The sequence below is a fragment of the Daphnia pulicaria genome, chromosome 5, assembly GCF_021234035.1.
Source record: "Daphnia pulicaria isolate SC F1-1A chromosome 5, SC_F0-13Bv2, whole genome shotgun sequence".
Classification (NCBI taxonomy): domain Eukaryota; kingdom Metazoa; phylum Arthropoda; class Branchiopoda; order Diplostraca; family Daphniidae; genus Daphnia; species Daphnia pulicaria.
This window is the reverse complement of record NC_060917.1, coordinates 5,705,657-5,726,329: the sequence shown is the minus strand read 5'-3', so window position 1 is coordinate 5,726,329 and position 20,673 is coordinate 5,705,657. Positions and strand designations below refer to the sequence as shown.

At 43.5% G+C, this 20,673-nt stretch overlaps 2 protein-coding genes and 1 long non-coding RNA gene across 5 annotated transcripts; all 3 read left to right on the top strand.

Moving 5' to 3' along the window:
* The first annotated feature begins 1,420 nt into the window (after positions 1-1,420).
* Positions 1,421-4,181, top strand: LOC124341054 (UDP-GlcNAc:betaGal beta-1,3-N-acetylglucosaminyltransferase 9-like). Of its 3 annotated transcripts, none has more exons than XM_046793952.1 (6): positions 1,431-2,160; positions 2,247-2,317; positions 2,397-3,367; positions 3,443-3,644; positions 3,713-3,978; positions 4,013-4,181. In XM_046793952.1, the coding sequence occupies exons 1-5, from the start codon at positions 2,149-2,151 to the stop codon at positions 3,936-3,938; spliced, it is 1,482 nt and encodes a 493-aa protein (XP_046649908.1). In that variant the 5' UTR covers positions 1,431-2,148; the 3' UTR covers positions 3,939-3,978; positions 4,013-4,181. The 3 variants fall into 3 exon arrangements, with proteins under 3 accessions (XP_046649910.1, XP_046649908.1, XP_046649909.1); XM_046793953.1 differs by having other exon boundaries at positions 1,433-2,160; positions 2,239-2,317; positions 2,429-3,367; positions 3,713-3,977; positions 4,010-4,181; XM_046793954.1 differs by lacking the exon at positions 4,013-4,181 and having other exon boundaries at positions 1,421-2,160; positions 3,443-3,650; positions 3,713-3,783.
* Positions 4,182-4,762: 581 nt separating this feature from the next.
* LOC124341606 lies at positions 4,763-5,487 on the top strand. Its single transcript, XR_006918526.1, has 3 exons — positions 4,763-4,840; positions 5,110-5,215; positions 5,297-5,487. It is a non-coding gene; the product is annotated as an uncharacterized LOC124341606 (long non-coding RNA).
* Positions 5,488-6,370: 883 nt separating this feature from the next.
* Positions 6,371-20,635, top strand: LOC124340721. Its single transcript, XM_046793330.1, has 5 exons — positions 6,371-6,471; positions 6,561-10,753; positions 10,824-14,671; positions 14,747-20,274; positions 20,422-20,635. Exons 1-4 carry the CDS (start codon positions 6,371-6,373, stop codon positions 19,745-19,747), a joined length of 13,143 nt encoding a protein of 4,380 aa, XP_046649286.1. The 3' UTR covers positions 19,748-20,274; positions 20,422-20,635.
* The last annotated feature ends 38 nt before the right edge of the window (positions 20,636-20,673 follow it).

The window sequence follows — 20,673 nt, the reverse complement described above, 5'->3', positions numbered from 1 at the left end:
CAATAATTCAAATATGAGCAGTTATCTGAAAGTATAGCACGTTGCAATCAATACACATTATAACAGAAGCAAAACCATTCAAGATACCTGTCGGGTTGCACATCAAATCACCAAAAAAAACGTACAACTCAAACTGTTTCCATGAAACTGACACTGAGTGACAGCAGGGATGGGAAAATCGACACGTCGTCAAAAGACAAGTGGCGCCATACTAATTATTACAATAAATGATATTTAAAATAATGCTGCTAGATGCAGTGCATTTCGCGGGTCCAACTTAATCAAGAATAATTATTCACTCGAAAACCATCATTTGTCCTGTTTCAGCCCACAAAGAGTTCCGACGTTTCTTCTTCCTTTCTTTCTTGGCTAAAAATTTTCTTTTTTGTTTTGGTTAACACAGATGCTGGGCAAAATTGACAAATAAAGGTTTCTCTTCCTGTCGTGCTTTTCCTTAACATTTCTTTATTGAAAAAAAATCCAGCATTTGTAGGCTTAAATTGAAAGACTAGGTTAGTTACTGAATAAGCTCACGATCAGTTGGTTGGTTATAGGCAAGTAAAATCGGGCAATGAAGGACGAGAGAATAGGTTGCCGGATCAACATGAACAGACACTGCAATCCATTGCTCTAAATATTTTACCACATCTTGGGTTCTCATGTTGGAAGGATTCAGTCCACGAGTACAGCAAGCCTTAAAATTAAAAAAAAAAACATTGGTAATTAAGAATGACGATTAAATAATCGTACTCGTGTAGGAATAGGTGTCAAAGATATTTACAGAGCGTAATTCTTCCAATGTAAGAGACGTCACTCCTTCTCGTTCAAGAACTATATCTTTATTAAGGATCTCTTATTACGCTCTCTGCGACAATCGACGCCGCCGATTCTAGAAAATATTGAAAACGATTTTAAACTGAAAAATATTGTTTGCATGTTTACTTCCCTCGGGCACGATTATCCCGAAAAGCCTATTACTATGCCACATGGGGCGAGCCAAAATAAAATCTCCTGTTCACGGCACCCCTTCACACTGCAACGCGCCGCTAAGGGGTCGGCTTGACCCATACCTTTTGATCTTAATAAGGTCTATACAGCAGCGCATTTCGAACCATCGAAACCATAACAGGAGATTGAACCGTAAAGTTAGAAAAAAAACCTTACGAAACGAGACGTACGTTCGATTTTTGAAATTAATTTCGAATTTTGTTTCAATATTGATTAATTTTTTTAACTTCGTTTTTTAATTTGCAAAGCGTTTTTCAAATTGATTTTCAATTTCAAATTGTAAATCGATTTTTAGAAAAAAATTCATAAAAAATGATCATTTGGTACCCCATAGTTTTCAATGCCCACGATGCATTGACTTAAATATTTTATATTTAATCAGAATTGTATTAGGATGTCAAGGAATTTGAATTCAAAATTTGTTGTGGCAATCATCTTCGAAAACATTATATCATTGTTGGCAACAAAGCTCCAGTTGATTCAGACTGGAACCAACCAGAGGAGTGCTGGCTGCTGACTTCTCATGTCAGCATGGTTTAAAAACTAGTATTCAGTTTCAGTTTAACTAATTTTCACTTTGCAAATTTCATTCATTTTCCAAATTTTATGGCTGGGCTGCAGAATAGTCTTCATCATAGTCAAATTCATTTCTGCTCTATACCGAGAAATTTGATCCAAGTGACGACTGACTTCGCTTTTGGGGGTGGGGCTATTGCGGTGCTGAAATATGGTGCTTTAAATTTACCTTAACTAACATTAAACGCCGGATTTAACCAGTTCAAACCAAATCAATCCCGAAATACCAGGATCGAAGTGAATCGTAATCGGATTTCGCTCTTGATGGCCACCACTGATGGAATTGAATTGCGCAGACTTTCAAAAGTCACGTTCGAGATATTTGATGTGGGATCATTTCATTCACTATCGACGTGTACTTGCACAGGTTTTGTTGACGTTGCTATAATTTGAAACCATTGGTACATGCCGAAGTCGAGATTTATGGACGTGCCGTTAAAATGCCAATAGCCAATAGCCACGTCAGCCATTATTCACGAATATTCAACTAGAAAAGCCGCCGTACTTGCGAGTTAATTTCACAGATCCTTTCTGGTCTTCAAAACACTAGCTGAACTCTCCAACATGAACTTGATGGTAAAAGTCAATTAATTTTTTTTTTAATTGTGGTCAAAAAGAAATTCAATAATTTTGCAAATGCGTCACCTGCTGGAGGTATTTAGTATCTCGGCTTTGCTGGTCGTCCTGGTTTGCGTCTTTACGGCAACCGCCATCAATCCAGCAGAGAAACATGGTAAAAAAAACTGATTTTAACGTTTTATTATTTGTGTCGTAGCCTATACTTATTCCCGCGGTGGGTTATAAAATCCAAGCGCGATCCTTATTATATTTCTCCTCATTGTAGTTACTGAAATGGCCCACAAATCTGATCACGCTTCGGACGATCATCACGATGCTGCTGGAAAAGTCGATGACGTCAAAAAGGTGAAGGACGGAATGAAATTGGTGCCCAGCAGACACGCTGGTAAAGCGAAAGCTGCCCATCAGCACGAGAAAGGAACTAAGCATCAGGGCAAGAAAACTAAGCATGTCGTCCCGAAAGCAGCCGAGGCGGCCCAGCCTAAAACTATAATGAAGAAATACAGCAGCATAACCATCGGCCGAGAATTGTTCGATTACCTCGCTTTGCATTTGCGCGAGACGGCCTACGACGGCGTCAAGAATTACATCCGCTTCATGACGGCCTTTTTGGGTCTCGAAGAATTGGCAGCCGGCGCCGAACCGCTGGCGCCCGGCATGGGTCCCGTTGTCAATGACATCACCTGGTTTCGTTATCCGATCAACATCAATCCTTGTCGATTTTTTGACAGTCCAGCTGCTGCTGCTGCTGCTGGCAATTCCAGCAGTCGTAAAAGCCTCTTTATCAGCGTCATTTCGGGACCCAACAACTTTGAAAGACGGGCCGCCATTCGCCGAACGTGGCCCGTTCATTTGAAGAATCAAACCAATTTGAATAATCCACTGGACGTTGTGGGTTTTGGCTTCGTCATCGGCCTGACCAACGACAGCGTCGTCCAGCAAAAGGTCAAGGAGGAAAGCGAACAATTCGGCGACATTTTGCTGGTCAACATGATCGACAGGTACGTGAACTTGTCGGTCAAAGTGGCCAGTCTCTTCAACTGGGTCGACACTTATTGCCCTCGAGTCGATTACGTCCTGAAAGTGGACGACGACGTCTACGTCAACGTTCACAATTTGGCGACGGTCCTCCACTCGTTGACGGTGGCGGATCAAAGTATCTACGGCCGCCAGTGCGGAGGCAATATTCCCGACCGTAAGGGAGGTACCTTTCCAATCGTATTATTGTTCATTGTTGTACAGCACAACTAAATTGAATTCCATTTGCACAATTTTGTAGGTAAATGGATGACGAGTTACGAGAATTGGCCGTGGCAAAAGTTCCCCATTTACTTCCAAGGAGCCGGAGTGGTGATTGCCGGAAGTGCCGTCCGTCCCATCCTGGCGGCCATGCAAGTGACTCCTTACTTCATATGGGACGACATGTACCTGGTCGGATTGTGTGCAGTCAAGGCCAAAGTTCAACTCCGCACGTCCAACCAGTAAACGTCAGCATTTCTCCTATTAATAATTTTTATATAATTGTTCTGTAAATCTAAAATTTGTCAAGGATTTTCATCGACATGCCGGCCAACTACGCCGACCCGTGTTTCGTGCGCACCTCGGTCATGTGGACAACGGGATCCTCCGACGCCATGAACTCGTCGCATTTTGCAAGCCACAACTTTTACCATCAAATTCAACCCAAAGCTCATTGCATTGGCAAGGACAATAAGACCAACGACGAGCCGGCCAATCATACCGACTTTCCTTTCGGCACCGCCGTCCAAAACTAAAATCCCGATTCGTTTCGATTCCATCTGTGCTGTGCAAAAGGAATTTATACATGTATACGGCTTGTCCTGAAAAGAATTCAAGTTCACAAAGCATTTCGCAGTTCATATAGCAGTGATTGATTATTATACCCCTTTTTTGTGTGGGTGAAGAGGATTGTAAATTGGCAACTATTAGTAAACTTGATGAATAAAATGGCGTTCAAGTCGGAGAAGAGAGCGTCCAATACAGTTGAGAGTCAACTATGAACTGTACGTAAAGAAAAACACAAATGAGAAGGTTCGGGTTTAGCATTGGTTCTCTAATCCTGTGACTAGGGTTAGGTTAACATGTAATAGTCTAGATTTTCAGGAAACCGCTATCTTCGATTTGGAATCGTTTCCACTTTTTTTAAGGGGTCACTGACTCGGTTATATAAAGGCATTCATTTTAACATTACAGGAAAAAAATCTACTTTTGTTATCACTTTCGAGGTAAAAATGTACTTTAGCTACCCACTGCAATACTTCTCCGTTTTACTGTCTTGCGTTGATTCAACACGTGAAAAAAAAGCGCGAAAACGAAGAAATAGTGATTCAGTGTTGCCACTTCCAACTTTTCTCATCCCCTCCGTTTGCAATGCCCACGATGCATTGAAAAATATTTGTATTTTTAAATCAGATTTGTATTAGGATGTTAAGGAATTTGAATTCAAAATTTGTTTTTGCAATCATCTTTGAAAAAATTATATCATTGTTGGCAACCTCCAGTTGATTCAGACTGGGATTCCTCATGACTCATGTCAGTATTGTTTAGTCGTCTAGTCGATGGCTTATAGGGTGGATACTGGATAGGTTATTTTCCCGCTTCATTTATTCACGTGTTGATGGACATGGACCTTAGTGATGATGTTTACCCATTATGTGTAAGTTTTCCATTTCTAGCATTGCTGTAGGTTCTACTATTGCTATATTTCACTTTATTTGATTTTAATTCACTTTTTAAAAGTGAAGTGAGTAAAAGAATAGTGAAATAATGGTAATAGAATATTGTGTACAGAAAACATTTGTAGTGTTGTGTAATAATGTGTCAGTGTTGAAAGTCGGGTAAAATCTGTCACTTTTATTTGCTTTTCTTTTACCATTTTATACACATTGTTGCTGTAAATGGTTATGGTGTTCTCCATGTATACAGGCAGATATTTCATATCAGCTAGCACTCTTCAGCACACGACAAAGTGGAGAAAATTATGGGTGACCCTGTGTCATTGTAAATGCAGATTTATGGAAAATTCTGTATGGTAAGCTCCATAATTCCAGTTTATTATCAGCCCTATAAACTTGTAAACCGACTGAATTTCAACTTTTTTATTTCTTTTCAGGCTAGATATCAGATTGTGCAACAGGCAGCTCTCCTTGTTTCTACCTTAACATAGTGAAAGGAAAGTCAGGTGAGACTTATCATCTAGTTGAGCGTGACCGTTTGAACGGATAACATCGCGCTTTAACATCTTCTTTGGTTTTGCATCCGACTATCGCTACACTTCCAGAAATTACAGATTCCAAGAGTAAAAGAAGACAAAGAAGGTGAATAAAACGGTATGCTAATATTTTTACTTGAGTTTATCTTGATGTTGGGAACGCTTAAGAAATATTAGAGTAAACAAACACATTTTCTACCTATTATGGCAAGAAAAAAATGTAAAAATGTAGTGAGTAAGAAACTATATCCATGTGAGGCGAAGAGGAAGGTTGTTGCTAATCTGATGTTACGGTTCCGACGAGGCCTAGTAAATCGGATGTTACAACATAAAAAATAAAATAAAAATAACGAAATGGAGCAATTTCGAAAAAAATTTATTTAACATAAGCAATCTCACATTCAAATAGTTAAATGGTAGTAAGCCCCCTCCCCGTAAAAAATAGTGTTTAGTTGGTTTTAGTTTGGTGTAGTGTCAATTTTGTTTTTCCATTTTTATTTTTATTTATGTCTTACTTTATTGTAAATATAAAAAGATAGCATCATTTTTTATACTGAAGTGATAAAGGGCAGAGCAAGAAGATAATGTACCAAAGTAACAACTTTTATTTGTTTTTCGTGTTGACATAGCTTTATTCGGATACGACGCTAGCCCTAAATTTTCCGTTGTGAGCTAGTTTCTAGTACTTTTTGAGTTTAGGGAGTCGTATTTGTGCTGCTTATCTATATATATTATTGTCAATCAATTGTCAATCAATCATAAATTTTCTTTCGTACATTGTAAACACCTTATTGGACTTCCTTTAGTTTGACAGCAGATAAGCACGTAATTTTAATTAATGCAATCTACCTTACAATATAGAACCTTTTGATTTTCACTCTTGCTGAAATGAACATGTCTGACGGCCACTATAAATTTAATTCATTACCCTAACTAACGGAATTTAATACAGGAAAAAGGACTACAGCGTGAAAAATGGAAATTGAACAACAGCCTTCCTCCATTCTTTATGCGTTTTCTACGATCTTACTGCTTCCACTGCTTCCAGTTGTAGCGCGATCTTTCCGCTCTATCAAGTAATTTCAATAGTAGATTTTATATTGCATACAATTTTGCCTTTTTTACATAATTTTTTTTATTTCACCCTCAAATAATTCTTCCACAGAAACTACTACACCAAACCGGCAATTAATGAAATTGGTATTGAAGGACGACGGACTGTCGTCGATCCTGAATGGAACCGATATCGCCTGCAAGAAAATTTACAGAAAATCGGTTTGAGTCTGACGTCGATTCATGACGCAATTGGTGATCAGGAAATTTCTGTCACTGACTCACTTGCTACCTGCTTCATTCAACACGCAGCGAACCGATACGACGGCGTCTCCAACTTGGACGAGGCTTGGGATTCGCTGGTCTCCAGCACCGAAACCAAAGAAGAAGATTGGATCCGATTTCGCGTTCGGCTGGAAAAGAAACGCCAAGAATTACTGTCGCTCCCACTAAACAATTACAAAGACTTCAAAAGAGTAGTCGATGAAGTCGTTCGTATTCTCCAAGAATTCCAATGGTTTCAACTAACAACTAGCCGTTCCATCCACTTCACCCTGTTTGCTGATCAATGGAAAGTACAACTCGCCGAAAAGTGCAGAGACTCTCCCGTTGTGACGGAATGTTTCATTTGGTACGACAAAGAGGCAGGGGCTTTCAACGGAATCGCCAAATGGAGTCAAACATTCGCCGATGCCCAGGTCTACTATCCGGCGCTCATGTGCCAGTTGGATCAGAGCTTAAGGAACTTTTTTCGTCTTGTGTTGAGCGAAGGCAATCCGGATGATGAGATGCTGAAAACGAGAATCGACGGCTACCTCGACGACTTGAAAAATTGCGGAGACAAAATTGAAGATCACGAAGCTCTGCTGATTCGATGGAATTGCTCCGAGGATGGCTTAATGATCCTTATGAAAGAGCTACTCAATCCCAATTTCGTTGAAGATAATCGGCGAGACGACATTGAAAAGGAACTAAGGGAAGCATTCATGCAGAACCTGGACAAGTCCTCTGAAGAAATTCAAATCAAGCACTCTGAGTCTTTCGAGAAAGCCCGTCTGGAGTTGCTTGAGAAAGGAGAAGAAGTTGAGAGACAAGGACGTCAATTGATTCAAGCAAAGGAAGGAAAGCTTATTCGATTGGAACAAGAACTCCGAAAGGCAGAGCAATCCGACACTATGGGAACGAACGAGTCCGACTTTCTGGGGAGCTGCCCAGCTATGCTCATCAGTGAGTTAAAGAACAAATTGCAGAAGAAGAAGGACAAACTGGCTTGGGGTCGATTTCTTTCTCTGTTGGGTCGATCGCAGCCGCCCTACGAGCTCGCCCGTCTACGACGTCACCATAGACTTTTCAGTGGCCAGTACGAGAAAATAACAGATTTCGCAGATGACGTCATCACCGAATTTGTTCTGAAGGAATCCTTTGAGAATGAGGGAGGCGACCTATCGAATTTGATGTCGTTTATTCAACGCAACACGTCCATTGCCAAGAACGAGATTATTGGCATTTTAAAGGACATGGTGAAAGAACCGATGCAGAATACCAACAACCCGACGTGGAAATTCAATGGGACTGCTCTCCTCTTGAGTCAGGTTCTAGACAAAGTCAAGTCGCCGTTGACTTGCGAAGAAATTCACGTCGTTGCTTCCAGGGTCATCTACGTTGATTGCGACTGGGTCACGCCGGGCATCGGTTTGGCCATTTCGGCGCCACTCGTCCAAGTCAGAGAGGAACGAACCATCGACACGTCAGGCGGTAACGCACAGCAGATTAAATATAAGAAGGCTAAAGCTGGCGTTGGACCAGGAATCAGCGGGGACCCAGGATCGAATGGTGATGCAGGAGAAAGCGCCGGACACGTTTCAATCGTTTGTGACTACTTGCACGGTTGCAAATTGAAAGTAAAGGCATGCGGAGGCGATGGAGCAGACGGTCAGGATGGCGGAGATGGAACACCAGGATCAGATGGTAAAGACGGAGAGGACGCCAATTTACGTCCGCCAGAGGAAGTCAATCAGAATTTTAGTTACATTCCCCTCAACATTCTCAAGTATTTTGTTCCGATATGGAACGTCTATGAGATGTCACGTAGTGTCATTCACTACTTTCAAGGTTCAGAATTCGCAATCAGATACTTGGAGAAGGGTGAAGAAGGAGAGCCTGGGATTGCTGGCGGATCTGGAGGTGCAGGTGGAAGCGGTGGCAAAGGCGGATTCCCTGGTCAAATCGACATCAAGTGCCGATTGGAGAAAACTGCTGCCATAGAAGAGGATGCCAAAAAAGGAGCTGATGGCAAAAATGGAATTCCAGGCAAAGGAGGACCTGGTGGAAAAGGAGGCCGGAATGGATGGGACGCGGCTCGAGTCTTCACTCCGGACGATCTGAACCCTTGGCTTTACATCTCAGGAAAGTGGGTGGAAGACAAGGGCGATTTGCTGATTGAAGACGTCTACTGCAAAAACAAAAAGAAAGTTCTCGGGTGTAAAATCACGAGAAAAAGCCAAGACAAAAGAGTAGTAGCCGACGGCCAGCGAGGAGAAGACGGCGATCAGTCAGAGACGAGCAACGCGGCCGTTCCCAAGAAAGCCATGTCCGAAGTGGATACCGAGTGGACCATGCAGGAACAGGAATCGACTGCAGCACTGGATCAACTCGATCAATCCATTCGTGCTGACGCTGCCGCCCTTGAATCCATCGAAGCTCAAGCTTTTGCGGAAAATGAGAAACGCGCGAGGGCAGCCGCGGAACAACTAGAAGCCAACGAGCAAAAACTAGATCGCGCCAGCGAGATCGAGCAGCGGACAAGAAAGGAATTTCAAAAAGCGAAAATTGCGTCCCCTGCTCAGTCGATGCAATCGCAGCTGTTGTTGAATGCTGACCAGCAGCTTCCCAACGAACCTGAAACAATGGATGAAGCCGAAAAACCTTATCCGGAAATTGTTAACGCAATCCAAACGATACCGATTACATCCAGTGACGAGTGGGATTCGCTTGAAGGCATTTATTTATTGGATGCCCTTATTGACAAATTCTCCGACGACGCAGAAAAGTCGCAAACATTGTCCATGCTCTCCCAGTCTTTGTTTTTGCGAATCCAGCAACAAGATTTGTGGACTGAAGTGACGAATATCGTCCGCCGTCACATGGACCACGTCGATGACTTGATCCAGTCTCTCAAGCACATCAATAAGAACATTGAACTGGGCCAACTGTTTCTGTTGAACAAGGAGGTGGAACTCTTGAATGATATCCAACGTGCTATCCAGGACAAAACTTTTGGATCAAAATTATTTAACGATGCCAATAAGAACAGCGTTCTGGTTACAATTGACTATTTCCAACGCTTGACTTGGGACTACGATGAACTTGCAAGTTTGTTGAAATCTCTTGAAAATTATTCTTCAGTAGAAGAGGGGTCGTCGAAAGTCCGGTACCAACTGGTGGAGGTTCTCGGCAATCGACTAGTTTCCGTCGTCGCTTCAAAATTGCCTGGCAGCCCAGAAAAACTATTGAGAGAACTCTTCCAGTGCTGTCGCCGCAACAATCCATCCAACCGTGTCCAGTTTGGAACATTTTTCGACAATCTGGTAGAAGCATTGAAGAAAGGGGCAGCCGATGGCGGCCATCAATCAGAGACAAGCAACGCGGCCGTCCCCAAGAAAACCAGCACCTTAACGAAATTTGATCAAAAGAGGATCACTTTGAACGAGTTTATCCAGGAGAAATTGGGCGTTCTTCACGTGAGGGATTTGTTTCCCTCTGAAATGAAAACCATCAGCCCAGAGCAACTGGATAAGTTGGCTTTTTTGTTAAACAACGTCAAAACTGATGTTGAAGATTTAGACGACGTCCGCTCGCTCGTTACAACATTGTCATCGGAGAAGAAGGAAATTGAAGAGAAAGAGCCGTTTAAACAAGTCCTACTTCTGGTTGAAAAGGCATTTGATCAAGTTTACTGGAGTAAAGAATGCATCAAAATTCAGACAATGTTGGCCGATGTCAATGCAAAATCTCTGCGACAATCGACCAATGCCCAAATGTCGAAAGAAGCTGCGATGGAGAGGGAGTTTTTTCTGAATTCAGTGGAACGACTCAAAGTGGCTCTAACGTGGGCCTATTGCCGCAAATCTTATCAAGAAAAACTTGAAATTTGCAGCGAACTGAGACACAGATTCAGGAGTACTGCCTGGAGAGATTTTGTTAAGAAAATGTTGAAAAAGAAAAGAAAAGAGAAAGAAGGAAAAAAAGAAACTGAAAAAGAAGAAATTGTAAAAAGATTCGACTTTGAGAAAATTGTCCGTTTTTGTAAGTTCACTACTGCTAGTACTCAAATAATAATTTTTGAAAAACTAATTTCGTGACATTTAATTTGCAGTTCAATCGATGGAATGGATTAAGAAACAAGAGATCGGCATCGTTGGCGCCTTCAAAGATCAAGGAACAAAATCTGATCAGGATTCCTTTATGGATTTCGTCAAACAACTTCAAGATCAGAAAGAAGTGAATGCCAATTCGATGAGGCCGCAACTAAGAAGAGCCCTGCACTTTCTCCATCAAAATAAAATGGTCCCGTTTACGGCAGCTGAAATAACCTCGTTGAATGAGTTATTTGAAAAAAGCCGTTTCGATGCCGCTCGAGACGATTCCTCCTGCCAAAACGAAGCAGATTTGCGAGCAGAATATTTACTCAACTGGAAAGAACGCTACTTTTTGCGCTGGACAGACTGCTGCGCCGAAATCGACCGGATTCGAGAAGAAATCCGATCAAATTGGATAGAAATCTGCGCGGACTTGGATTCGGTTCTCGAACCAACAAAAGTTGTCCATCGAATGGATGTTCTGTTGAATAGATACAACATCCTTGCCAGTCTGTGCCTGTCGCCAGCAGAATGTTACCAAAAATGGCTATCTCTCAGTAAAGAGCCTTATGAAAGCTTGGAGCAGTGCATCAAATCCAGAATGCGGCAAGATTTCTCGTTCAATTATCAACAGCTAATGGACGATGTCGTAAAGGAAATCAAAGAGCTTTCGGCAACCTCTAAACCAGAAACAACCAATCAAATCCAGCAAAACCCAGAAATTTACCTTCTAGAGGCATTGGATTCACTCGTGACTGCTGTTGCTGTACAATGTGAAGAACCAGAAAAAGAGAAACGTCTCTCTTCGTTGCTGCCCAATGTGGAATTGCTCATTCTATGCCAAGTCGGACTGGATGATAGCAACCCGACGCGGACGTCCAACGTCGTCTCTCAACTTGAAGAATGGAAGAAATCCATCAGCCGCAGCAGCATGACACTGATGAATGGTAAACAAAACGAAACATGCAAGAGCTTGTCGAAAATATTGGATCTCGTTTTTTGGTCCGTCACTGGCGATGAGCTTTTAATTGAAGAACTCGTTCTCAAAGACAGACAGAATCGTCAAGACGTGAAAAGAGCCATTGTCTCACTTGAGTCTTTTCTTGATCATCTGGTGGAGGCCAATGAAATTGAGACATTGGACATTTTTAATGCGACTGTCCAAATTTTAAAAGACGGCGAAGACTTGAGCCCATGGCGACTATTATTCAACCAAAACCAAGATCAATTATTATTGGTGGATAAGCAGATTGACATTTGGAATCATTGCGTAAAAGAGGTGTCACTTCATCCGAACGAAAAGGGCGTTGCAGCATTTTTGGAGGCGCTTCTCACTTCGTCGTCTCCTTCGTTGCTTAAACTACGTCTGACAATTGCGGTGCAACTTTTGGACCATTACGTTAAACCATGTGAGGATTTGGTCTTGTTGGTACGGTGGTCTGGATTAATAGCAACCATCATTTCCACTTGGCCACAAGTCGAAAGTGATCGAGACATTTTCAATCGGCTGTCAACTGTTCAAACCTTTCTCATTCTTCATCTGACGGAATTTCTAAGACGACGGCTTCAGCAGAAGAAAGTAAAAAAATCCATTGAATTTCAGTTGAAGGAATTGATTAATCAGTTGGGTATCGTAGCCAATTTCCTCGACCAGTCTGAGGTCCAAGCCAATCTCCTCATTTTCGAGGGCCTAGTGCTTCTAGCCAAAGCCATGGATGCCAACGTAGACGAACTGAATCCATCGCTTTTCATCTCCCAGTACATTGACCGGTTGTACAATGGCAACAAAAAGGGGGTGAACAAAAATTACGATTTAAGAAAGAAAGCCATCTCCCAAATTCTTTATTCCGATCAAGAGAAGGAGCCAGTTTTCACCCCTTTGGAAAAGTCATACGTAGAGCGTTGGCTTCAGACCAAGTCCTGCTTCCAAAGTGAAGACCACATTCAGGATTTCTTTGGCCAAATCGATGCAGTCAATAAATCAAATCAAACAGAGGCAGTGAAGACCCAAGAAAATCGCCTATTCTCTTCGGCGGATTTCGACCTAATGTTGACCAGCGAAGAGAAGAATTACATTGGCATCGTAGGCCGAGATGTCGCCGAGGAATTGCTCCGAACCCAACAGCCTTTGTCTTACATGCATGTTTTGAAAGAGCGCGCCGTTCAAAAGATTTACCTGGGCTTTTTGCGATACTTTTATCCCGAACTGGATGCAGAACAGAAAGACTTGCTGCAGAAGACAAAGCCAATTGTGTCGACGGATCCCAGCGACAAGCGCAAATGTATTGTTGAATTCCGGCAAGCATTTAGTAGAGCCCACTTCTTTGCCAAACGACAAGGTGTTGAATTCGAGTGGCTCATTTGGCTGCAAGAGACCGTGCTGAGGTCCATCGTATCAACGCGGGACCAAGTGGGATTGGCTTTGGTAACCGAAATCCTTTCGACGTCGATCGAGTTCACTCCGAAGCAACTCTTCAGTTGGACGACCAAAAGTCGACCCCACCGGTGGCTGGACGACGCCTTGGTCAATTCCATCATGAACGTCATAGACCAGTTGGATCGAAAACCGTCGGCAACAAATGCCGGATCACTAGATCAGCTACGTTTGCTCAAGACTGATTTGCAATCCTGTCTGAAAACCCACCAGCAGAATGGAAGAGCCGTCCTCAATATTTTCCTCCGCAAGTTAGAACACGAGAGTAGACTGAATCCAACGAGCAATCCTCCGATCGATTTGTCTTTCCTGACTGGAATTGTTGCCGATTTGAAGGTTCTGCAGCGAATCGACGACATCGGACGATTCCGGGAAACTCCTCTCCGTAAATGGGCGAGGCTGATTCAGCACGCTCGCCTGGCGGATGCCTGGCCGTCTTCCTTGACTGATCAACTGACGACTATCCTGGATCGACGCTTGGGCCACGACAAAACCGACCGTTTTCTCCAGCGGTTCCATTCGAAATACGGTCTGTCAGAAAATACCAGCAGCAGTGGACGGAGTCCCGAGAAGATCTTGCAAGACATGCTCAGAAACTTATCCAAATACCCTTGGATTGTCGACAAGTTCTTCACCTTGGCCAACGAGGAAAATGTTTTTGACGACCACCTCTGGAAATTTATTCAAAATCGAGAACTGATTGAAAACGAAAAGAAAACTGATTCCAAGGCCGATTTGGATCCTAAGCAACTCACTGACGTGATGAAGAACGATGAAGGCAGTTGTGCCATTGTCGGCAGCCTCCAACAGAAGCTCATCGATCAGATGATGAAAATTCGACGGTTAGCGTTGGAGGAAAGAAAGTCGTGGGATGACAAGAAAATCAAAGAATGGATTGAAAATCAAAAGAAAGATTCAAAATCCAAACGCATGGATCCCGTCGATTTCTTGTCCGTCGCTTTCCGGGCTGTCCAGTTGAAGGAAAAATATGGTTTGCGTGACGCTCAACTTTTAGCCGTTTTGATCTTCATCTCTCCGACTACTGATGACGGGCCTCAATTCCAACGTAGAATGGCCCAGATCTCGACGGGCGAGGGTAAAACACTCATCACTGCCTTGCTGGTTGTCTTTCACGTGCTGGACAACTGGTCCAACGGTCGGCGGTTCGTCGACATCATCACCAGCTCGTTGGTTTTAGCCGAGGCCAATGTGACAGAAATGAAATGGTTCTTTGACCTGTTTGGCATTTCAGTTACCAATAATTGTGATGCTGAATGCTCCGAAGATGAAAACAAACGACGTCTGCGTTACAACAGCGACGTCATTTATGGCGATTTGTCCAGTTTCCAGCGCGACATTTTGTTGAGTAATTTCTTCTCCGAACGCAAAATCACCAATGGTCGAATAGCTAGTGCCGTCGTCGTCGACGAGGTATATAATGTTCCCTTTTGTCATTTTAATGAATGTCAAGTTTACTCAAAAGTCATTTTTTTTTATATTTACCAGGTTGACAGTATGCTCTTGGACAAGGGCGAAAACATCCTCTACTTGTCACACAAGATACCAGAGATGGACGATCTGACCCAGGTGTTTGTGGAAATTTGGAATGCCGTTCACGCGCCTGACGTGGCCATGAGCGACGAGAGTGCCCAAGCCACAGTCTACCGTTTCATCAAATTGCGACTAGAAGAAGGCGACATCGTGATCCCGAAATGTCTCGAAACGTATGTTCATCGTCATCTTCTGGCATGGACGCGCAACGCTTTTCGTGCCAAAAACCTGGTAACGACCAAAGATTCTTACAAAGTGGACGACGTAGGCGACGGCCATGGACAGCAGATTGTCATCATGGACAAAGAGACGGGCGTGGAACAAGTGCAAATGCACTGGTCGCAAGGGCTGCACCAATTCTTACAGCTGAAGCACACCCTCAAACTGAGTCCAGTCTCACTCAAGGCCGTTTTCATGTCCAACATTGGCTTTTTCGAGGAGTGCAAAGATGACGGGCGCCGTACGGCTCTGTACGGCATGACGGGCACGCTGGGCTCGACCGCCGAATGCCAATTGCTCCACGACGTGTTCAACGTCGACTTCTTCAAGATGCCACGACACAAGCGACGCTTCTGCATCGAGGAAGATCCCCTTTTAGCTCCGTCCAAAGACAAATGGCTGGAAAACATCAGCAATGCGACCCAGACCCAACTGGATAAGGGGCGAGCTGTTCTGATTATCTGCGAGAACATTGCGTCAGCCGAAGAAATACACACCGAGCTATTGCTCAAGCAAAGCCATGACAAGAAAAATCCATCCCAGATTGTCAAGTACGTAAGTTCCTTCGACAAAGAGTTTCTAAAGAAACAGCACGATTCCGCTTTGGATCCTGGTGACGTCATTGTGGCTACTAACTTGGCCGGACGGGGAACAGACTTGAAGATCAATGACGAACTGGCCGAAAACGGTGGTCTGCACGTTGTCATTGGCTACGTTCCGGCAAATGCTCGAGTCGAGGCCCAAATCGAAGGACGTGCGGCAAGAGCCGGGCAACCGGGCAGCTTTCAGTTTGTCGTTTACCATCCTAGTGTCAATAGCAAAAAAGAACCAATCTCTGAGCTCCTTCGTCTCAAAGTGTACAGAGACGACAAAGAATGTCGCCGATTGGCAACGATTCGCAACCGTGGACTTCAAAAGATCAACCTGGAAGGGAAGCTCTTTGAACGATTTCATCAGGAAATTTACAACGAAATCAAAAAGAAATTGGAAAAGCGCCCCGATTGTAAATTGCAAATGGAATTTTTGACAAACCGCTGGGCTTTGTGGCTCGACGAAAACGCCGAGCACATCAACAACGTCCATCTCAAAAAGACTAACGAGATCAACAAGAATTTCCAGAATTTCAAGGATGAATGTCTAAAACTTTGCCATCAGCCTACTCCTCTGGCATTCGCCTTGACGCCGTCGGAGCTAATGAAACTGGGTGATTTCTACGAAACTTGCCAAGAAACCGATTTGAAAAAAAGTAGCCACTGCTACAACAAAGTCATTGAAGACGAGCCCAACGCCTGTGAAGCCGCCCTGATCCGCAAAGCTAAACTGATATTGCAAAAGGCCATTGAATTCGATAAGAAAAAAGAAGCCAAAGTTTTACTGAAACGGGCCAAGAATTTGATCAAAGTCAAAATGGAGTTGCTCACTTCCACGAGCGAACTTGTCAAACTCACATCCAAATGTAATCAGCGAGCCGGCGGGACTGTCCCAAGCCAGAATCGTTTCGAAGAACAGATCATCAACCAATTGAGTCTTTTACAGATTCACTTGTCAGCAGTGGAAGACATTCTCGGCCGTCCAGTTCGTCGGATGTTGGAAGCCCAGTTCTCGAAAGATGCACGAGAGGAAATCGGTGAATTGTTAAATGTCATCGAGGCAGGTGCAGGTTTATGCAAACCGTATCGCTTGTCCAAGAACATTTCTTTCACGAGCAAAGATGGCAATGAGCTTGTATGTTTGGCAAGCCACCAGGTTCAAAAGACGGTCGCATGGCCGTCGCGTCTGGACCACTGTCTGATACAAACCATTCAGCTCATCAAGCAAAAAATGAAAGAATCCTCATTGAAAATGGTGAAAAACGAACTGGAAAGTGTCATCGTGACCCAAGATCAACTGTGGCAAGCGCTGATTGAAGAAGGTTTCGTCAGCCAAGAGGAAATTATCCGCCAACAAAGAATCTGCTGGGCGGACCAAAAGATGGAATCAATCAAGACGTTTTTGAACGATTTGCCCAAAGAATTGATTCATTACAAAAGCCTCCTCGTAAATTGGTTTGAAAATCACAAAGATGAAGATTATACCACGGCAGAGGAGAAATTGGGACTCGACCCTGAGCACTCGTCTATACTGGAAGAATTCTTGAAAACCAAAAAGGTCCTGTTATACGTGGATGAACGTCATGGGAAAGTATCCAAGACATTCGAGTTCAAGTATAATCTACCAGAAAGTCTGAGAAAACATCACCGTCTGTTGTCCGACTGGTCTCTAGACAATAGAGAAACGACAGCAGCCCAAATAGGTACAGCAGTGAGCAGAGAAGATCTGCCGTGCCCCAAAGACAGTCAGGAAGCAGTTGACCAGTTGTGGAACTATCTGATCGAGCAGGGCGTCATCAAAGAGAGTAAAATCATCTTCTCTCGTGGACTGGAATCGGGAGAGAGTCAAAAGCGGATCAGTGAAATAGAAACAGCCGTCAAAACCTCTTTGTCCGCTAGCAGCATTGACGTCATTTGCCGAAAGTACCGCACTGCTCCAGAACGCGCTACAGAATTGTCCCGCACCGACATCCAGGAATATTTGGAACATGATAAGATTGAAATCACTGGCGAGTCTACTCAGATTACGTTAAATCCTGGAAAAATACTAAAGTGGATAGCCAAACGAAAGATGAAGAAACATCTCGAAGCCTACCGTGATGAAGTATTTGAGACATTGAAAAAGAGCATCGGGCAGCTCCACACCATTCCGAGGGTGACGGCCTCTTTCCAGCCAATGTCCAAGAACTTCATGTCCGATCCGAATACGAAACGATTTCCAGCCGAAGAGATCCAGAGTTTGCAGGACAAGTCGTTCGATCAAGTCATCATCTTAAAAGAAGATAAATTATGGCGGGATTACTTTAGCTGGCGAGCTTTCTTCGTGGCCTCGTTCGCCTTTGCGAAAATCTCGACTGGCTTGGTCGTTCAGGTGATGTCCGATGGACTGATTAACTTGGACGAATTGAAAATACCCGGAAGTTTCGGAGAAATGATGTTCGCCATTCAGAATAGCCTATCTGGCATGAGTGTGTCGAATGTTTTCAGCAATCACATGTTGTTGAGCGTTGGTTTGACTATCGCCACGGGTGGATTATCTTCCTACTTGACTAAAGGAGCCGCGGTGTTGAAGACGGTCTTGTCCGGTTTCCAGGGCAAAACAGGATTATCCTCCTGCTTCGCTATAGCCAAAGCGGCACTGGCAAAATATGGCAAATCCGTCCTCTCGGCTTTGACCAGTTTTGGTGTCGACAAATTCCTCCCTTGGCTCAAAACGTACATCATGGACAAAATGACTTCCCTCCTCAAGGGCCTCATTAGCAAGATTTTGTCGCCAATGTTCGACACATTACTGAAGAAGCTGGAACAAATACGGAAATTGATGAAAAAGAAGGGACTTCAATTGGCCCAGATTATGACATCGATTAGAGCCACCCTGAAAAAAGTAGGCACTTCCGAATTGACCAAACTCTGGGTCCGGCGTGCGGTCGACCAAGCTTCCTCATTAGCCAATGCCATGGTCGGTGGTTTCGCCAAGACACTAGGGGATGTCTCCAACGCTCTGAAAACATCTTTCAAATTTGACGGATTCGTCGAAAAAGCCAAAAACGTCCTCAAATATCTGGAAAAAAGCGCAGAAGTTGTTCGGCTCGCCAGCCAAGCTCCAGAATATGTTGAAAGCATCAACCAGACACTGGACACGACGATCATCAAAAAGCTAGAAAGTGGGACTGAAATTGAAGTGGACACTACATCCAGCGAACAAGCAACAGAGAAGAACTTTACTGAGTTTAAAAAGAACGTGAAGAACCAAATCGAAGATAACATTTTCCAGTCCTTGGTTGAAAGCTTAAAAAAAGCCTGGTTTACACCATGGCTTCAAGGCAAAATCGAAAATATGGTCGATCACTACAGCAAGAAAACTTTACAGGTCGCCGGTTTTGTGTGGCAGGGCTCAGATGACGCCGCAGCAGAAACGGGCGATTCTGCTGATCAAGGAAACGCAGAGGATCCACCAACGGCCATCGATGCTGGGGAAGAAGACGCCGAGAAACTCAAAGATTTGCTCGGTGATGACGGATGCGAAATTCAAAAGGATCGTCAAGGCAAAGCCGTCGTTGAGCCGAAAACATTCGAGCAAGTCGTCGACAGCATAGGCTGTGGTGAACCAGTCGGCCTCCTCCAGATGCAAATGATTGCCAATTCCGTGAATTATTCTCTTGAAATTGTCGACAAAGTGGGCGAACTTGTCAAAGATGGAAGTGGATCTTTTGTTCCAGAAGGCAAGTCGAAGGGAAGTATTAAAGTGATTTACACTGAAAACGAAGAAGACGGTACCAAACGTGTCACCGTAGAGGGACTTGATGACCAGCCAATTGACCTACCAACGACAGACGACGCCAAACCTACCTCACTTGGTGGATGCCTTTATGATGCCGTAGCCAAAGCCCTGGGTAGTTCGACCGAAGAGCTGTTGGCTCAAGTTAAAACCCATGCCATCAACAGCAAAACGGCTCGTTATTGGTACGAAGAAATGGTGGGCGACGCCTTTCCGGGACTCGGCAACAGAGCAAAGGACGAGAGTAGCACTGCGGACTTTCGCCCAGATGAAAAGAGCAAAATAAGTCCACCAAATGGCGTCTCTTCCGTTGTGCAGCACCTTATTATTGGCACCATCAAAGAACATCTCACTCTTGATGCTCGCTAATTTGTTTTAATTTTCCTTTCCGTTGGACTTTTAATGAAATACTTTTCAATAATTACACATGATGCCATTGTATCGATGACAATATAATAATTAATTTGGTCTGCATTTCATATGGTCTTATAATTAATTTCTTAGCTTTACATTTCACTTGATCCTGTCATTTTTATTAAATTGTTTTTCTTTCAAAGGTTTTATAACAGCAGGCGATATTTTGAGCTGTTTGGTGTTGCTAAATTTGATGGATGGACCCACCGATTGCAAGTCCACCAGGTAGATCCCAAGGACTTCAAGCTGAATACCCAGAAGGATCTTTTGCAAAAGAGAAAAAACTATAACGGATGTTCCTCGCCTAAAGGCTCCTGTGAAGATGGAAATCCTGTTGCACTCTCAAGGATACACTTTGATTGTCACATGGCCATGGAAGAAATTGTTTGACTAAAGGAAGAAAAGGAATGGGCAAGATGATCTCCCGTGGCTTGAAATTGACCCGCAGCTTCTTTCTTCTTCTTCAGGGGCCAGCAAAAACGGTGAGTTTAGTTGTGATTGAATTCAAAACCCGTCGGTGTCGGCCTGAGCACTCCTGAATTCTCTCGCCACCTTATTAACTGAAAGCTGAAAACTGAAAGCATTCTGAAGAATTCAATTTGAAAAAGCCGCATTTTTTTTCTTAACAGAGGCACCTAGTGTAAGAATTCCGTACTGATCGAAAGGAGTCGGGTTTCAGACTTTCAGCTATCGTCTGTTAATCTGTTTCATTCCGCGTGGTTTTCAATGGTGGTGGTCGATCTAGTCGTTCGTCTCGTCTGAATGTCAATTTTAAGTATCTTTCTTTGTTTCTTACGACATTTTAAATTTGAACATATATTAGTTGATGCTAGGTTGATAGATTTTAAACAAACTTTATCTGTAAATTTAAATATTGGTGT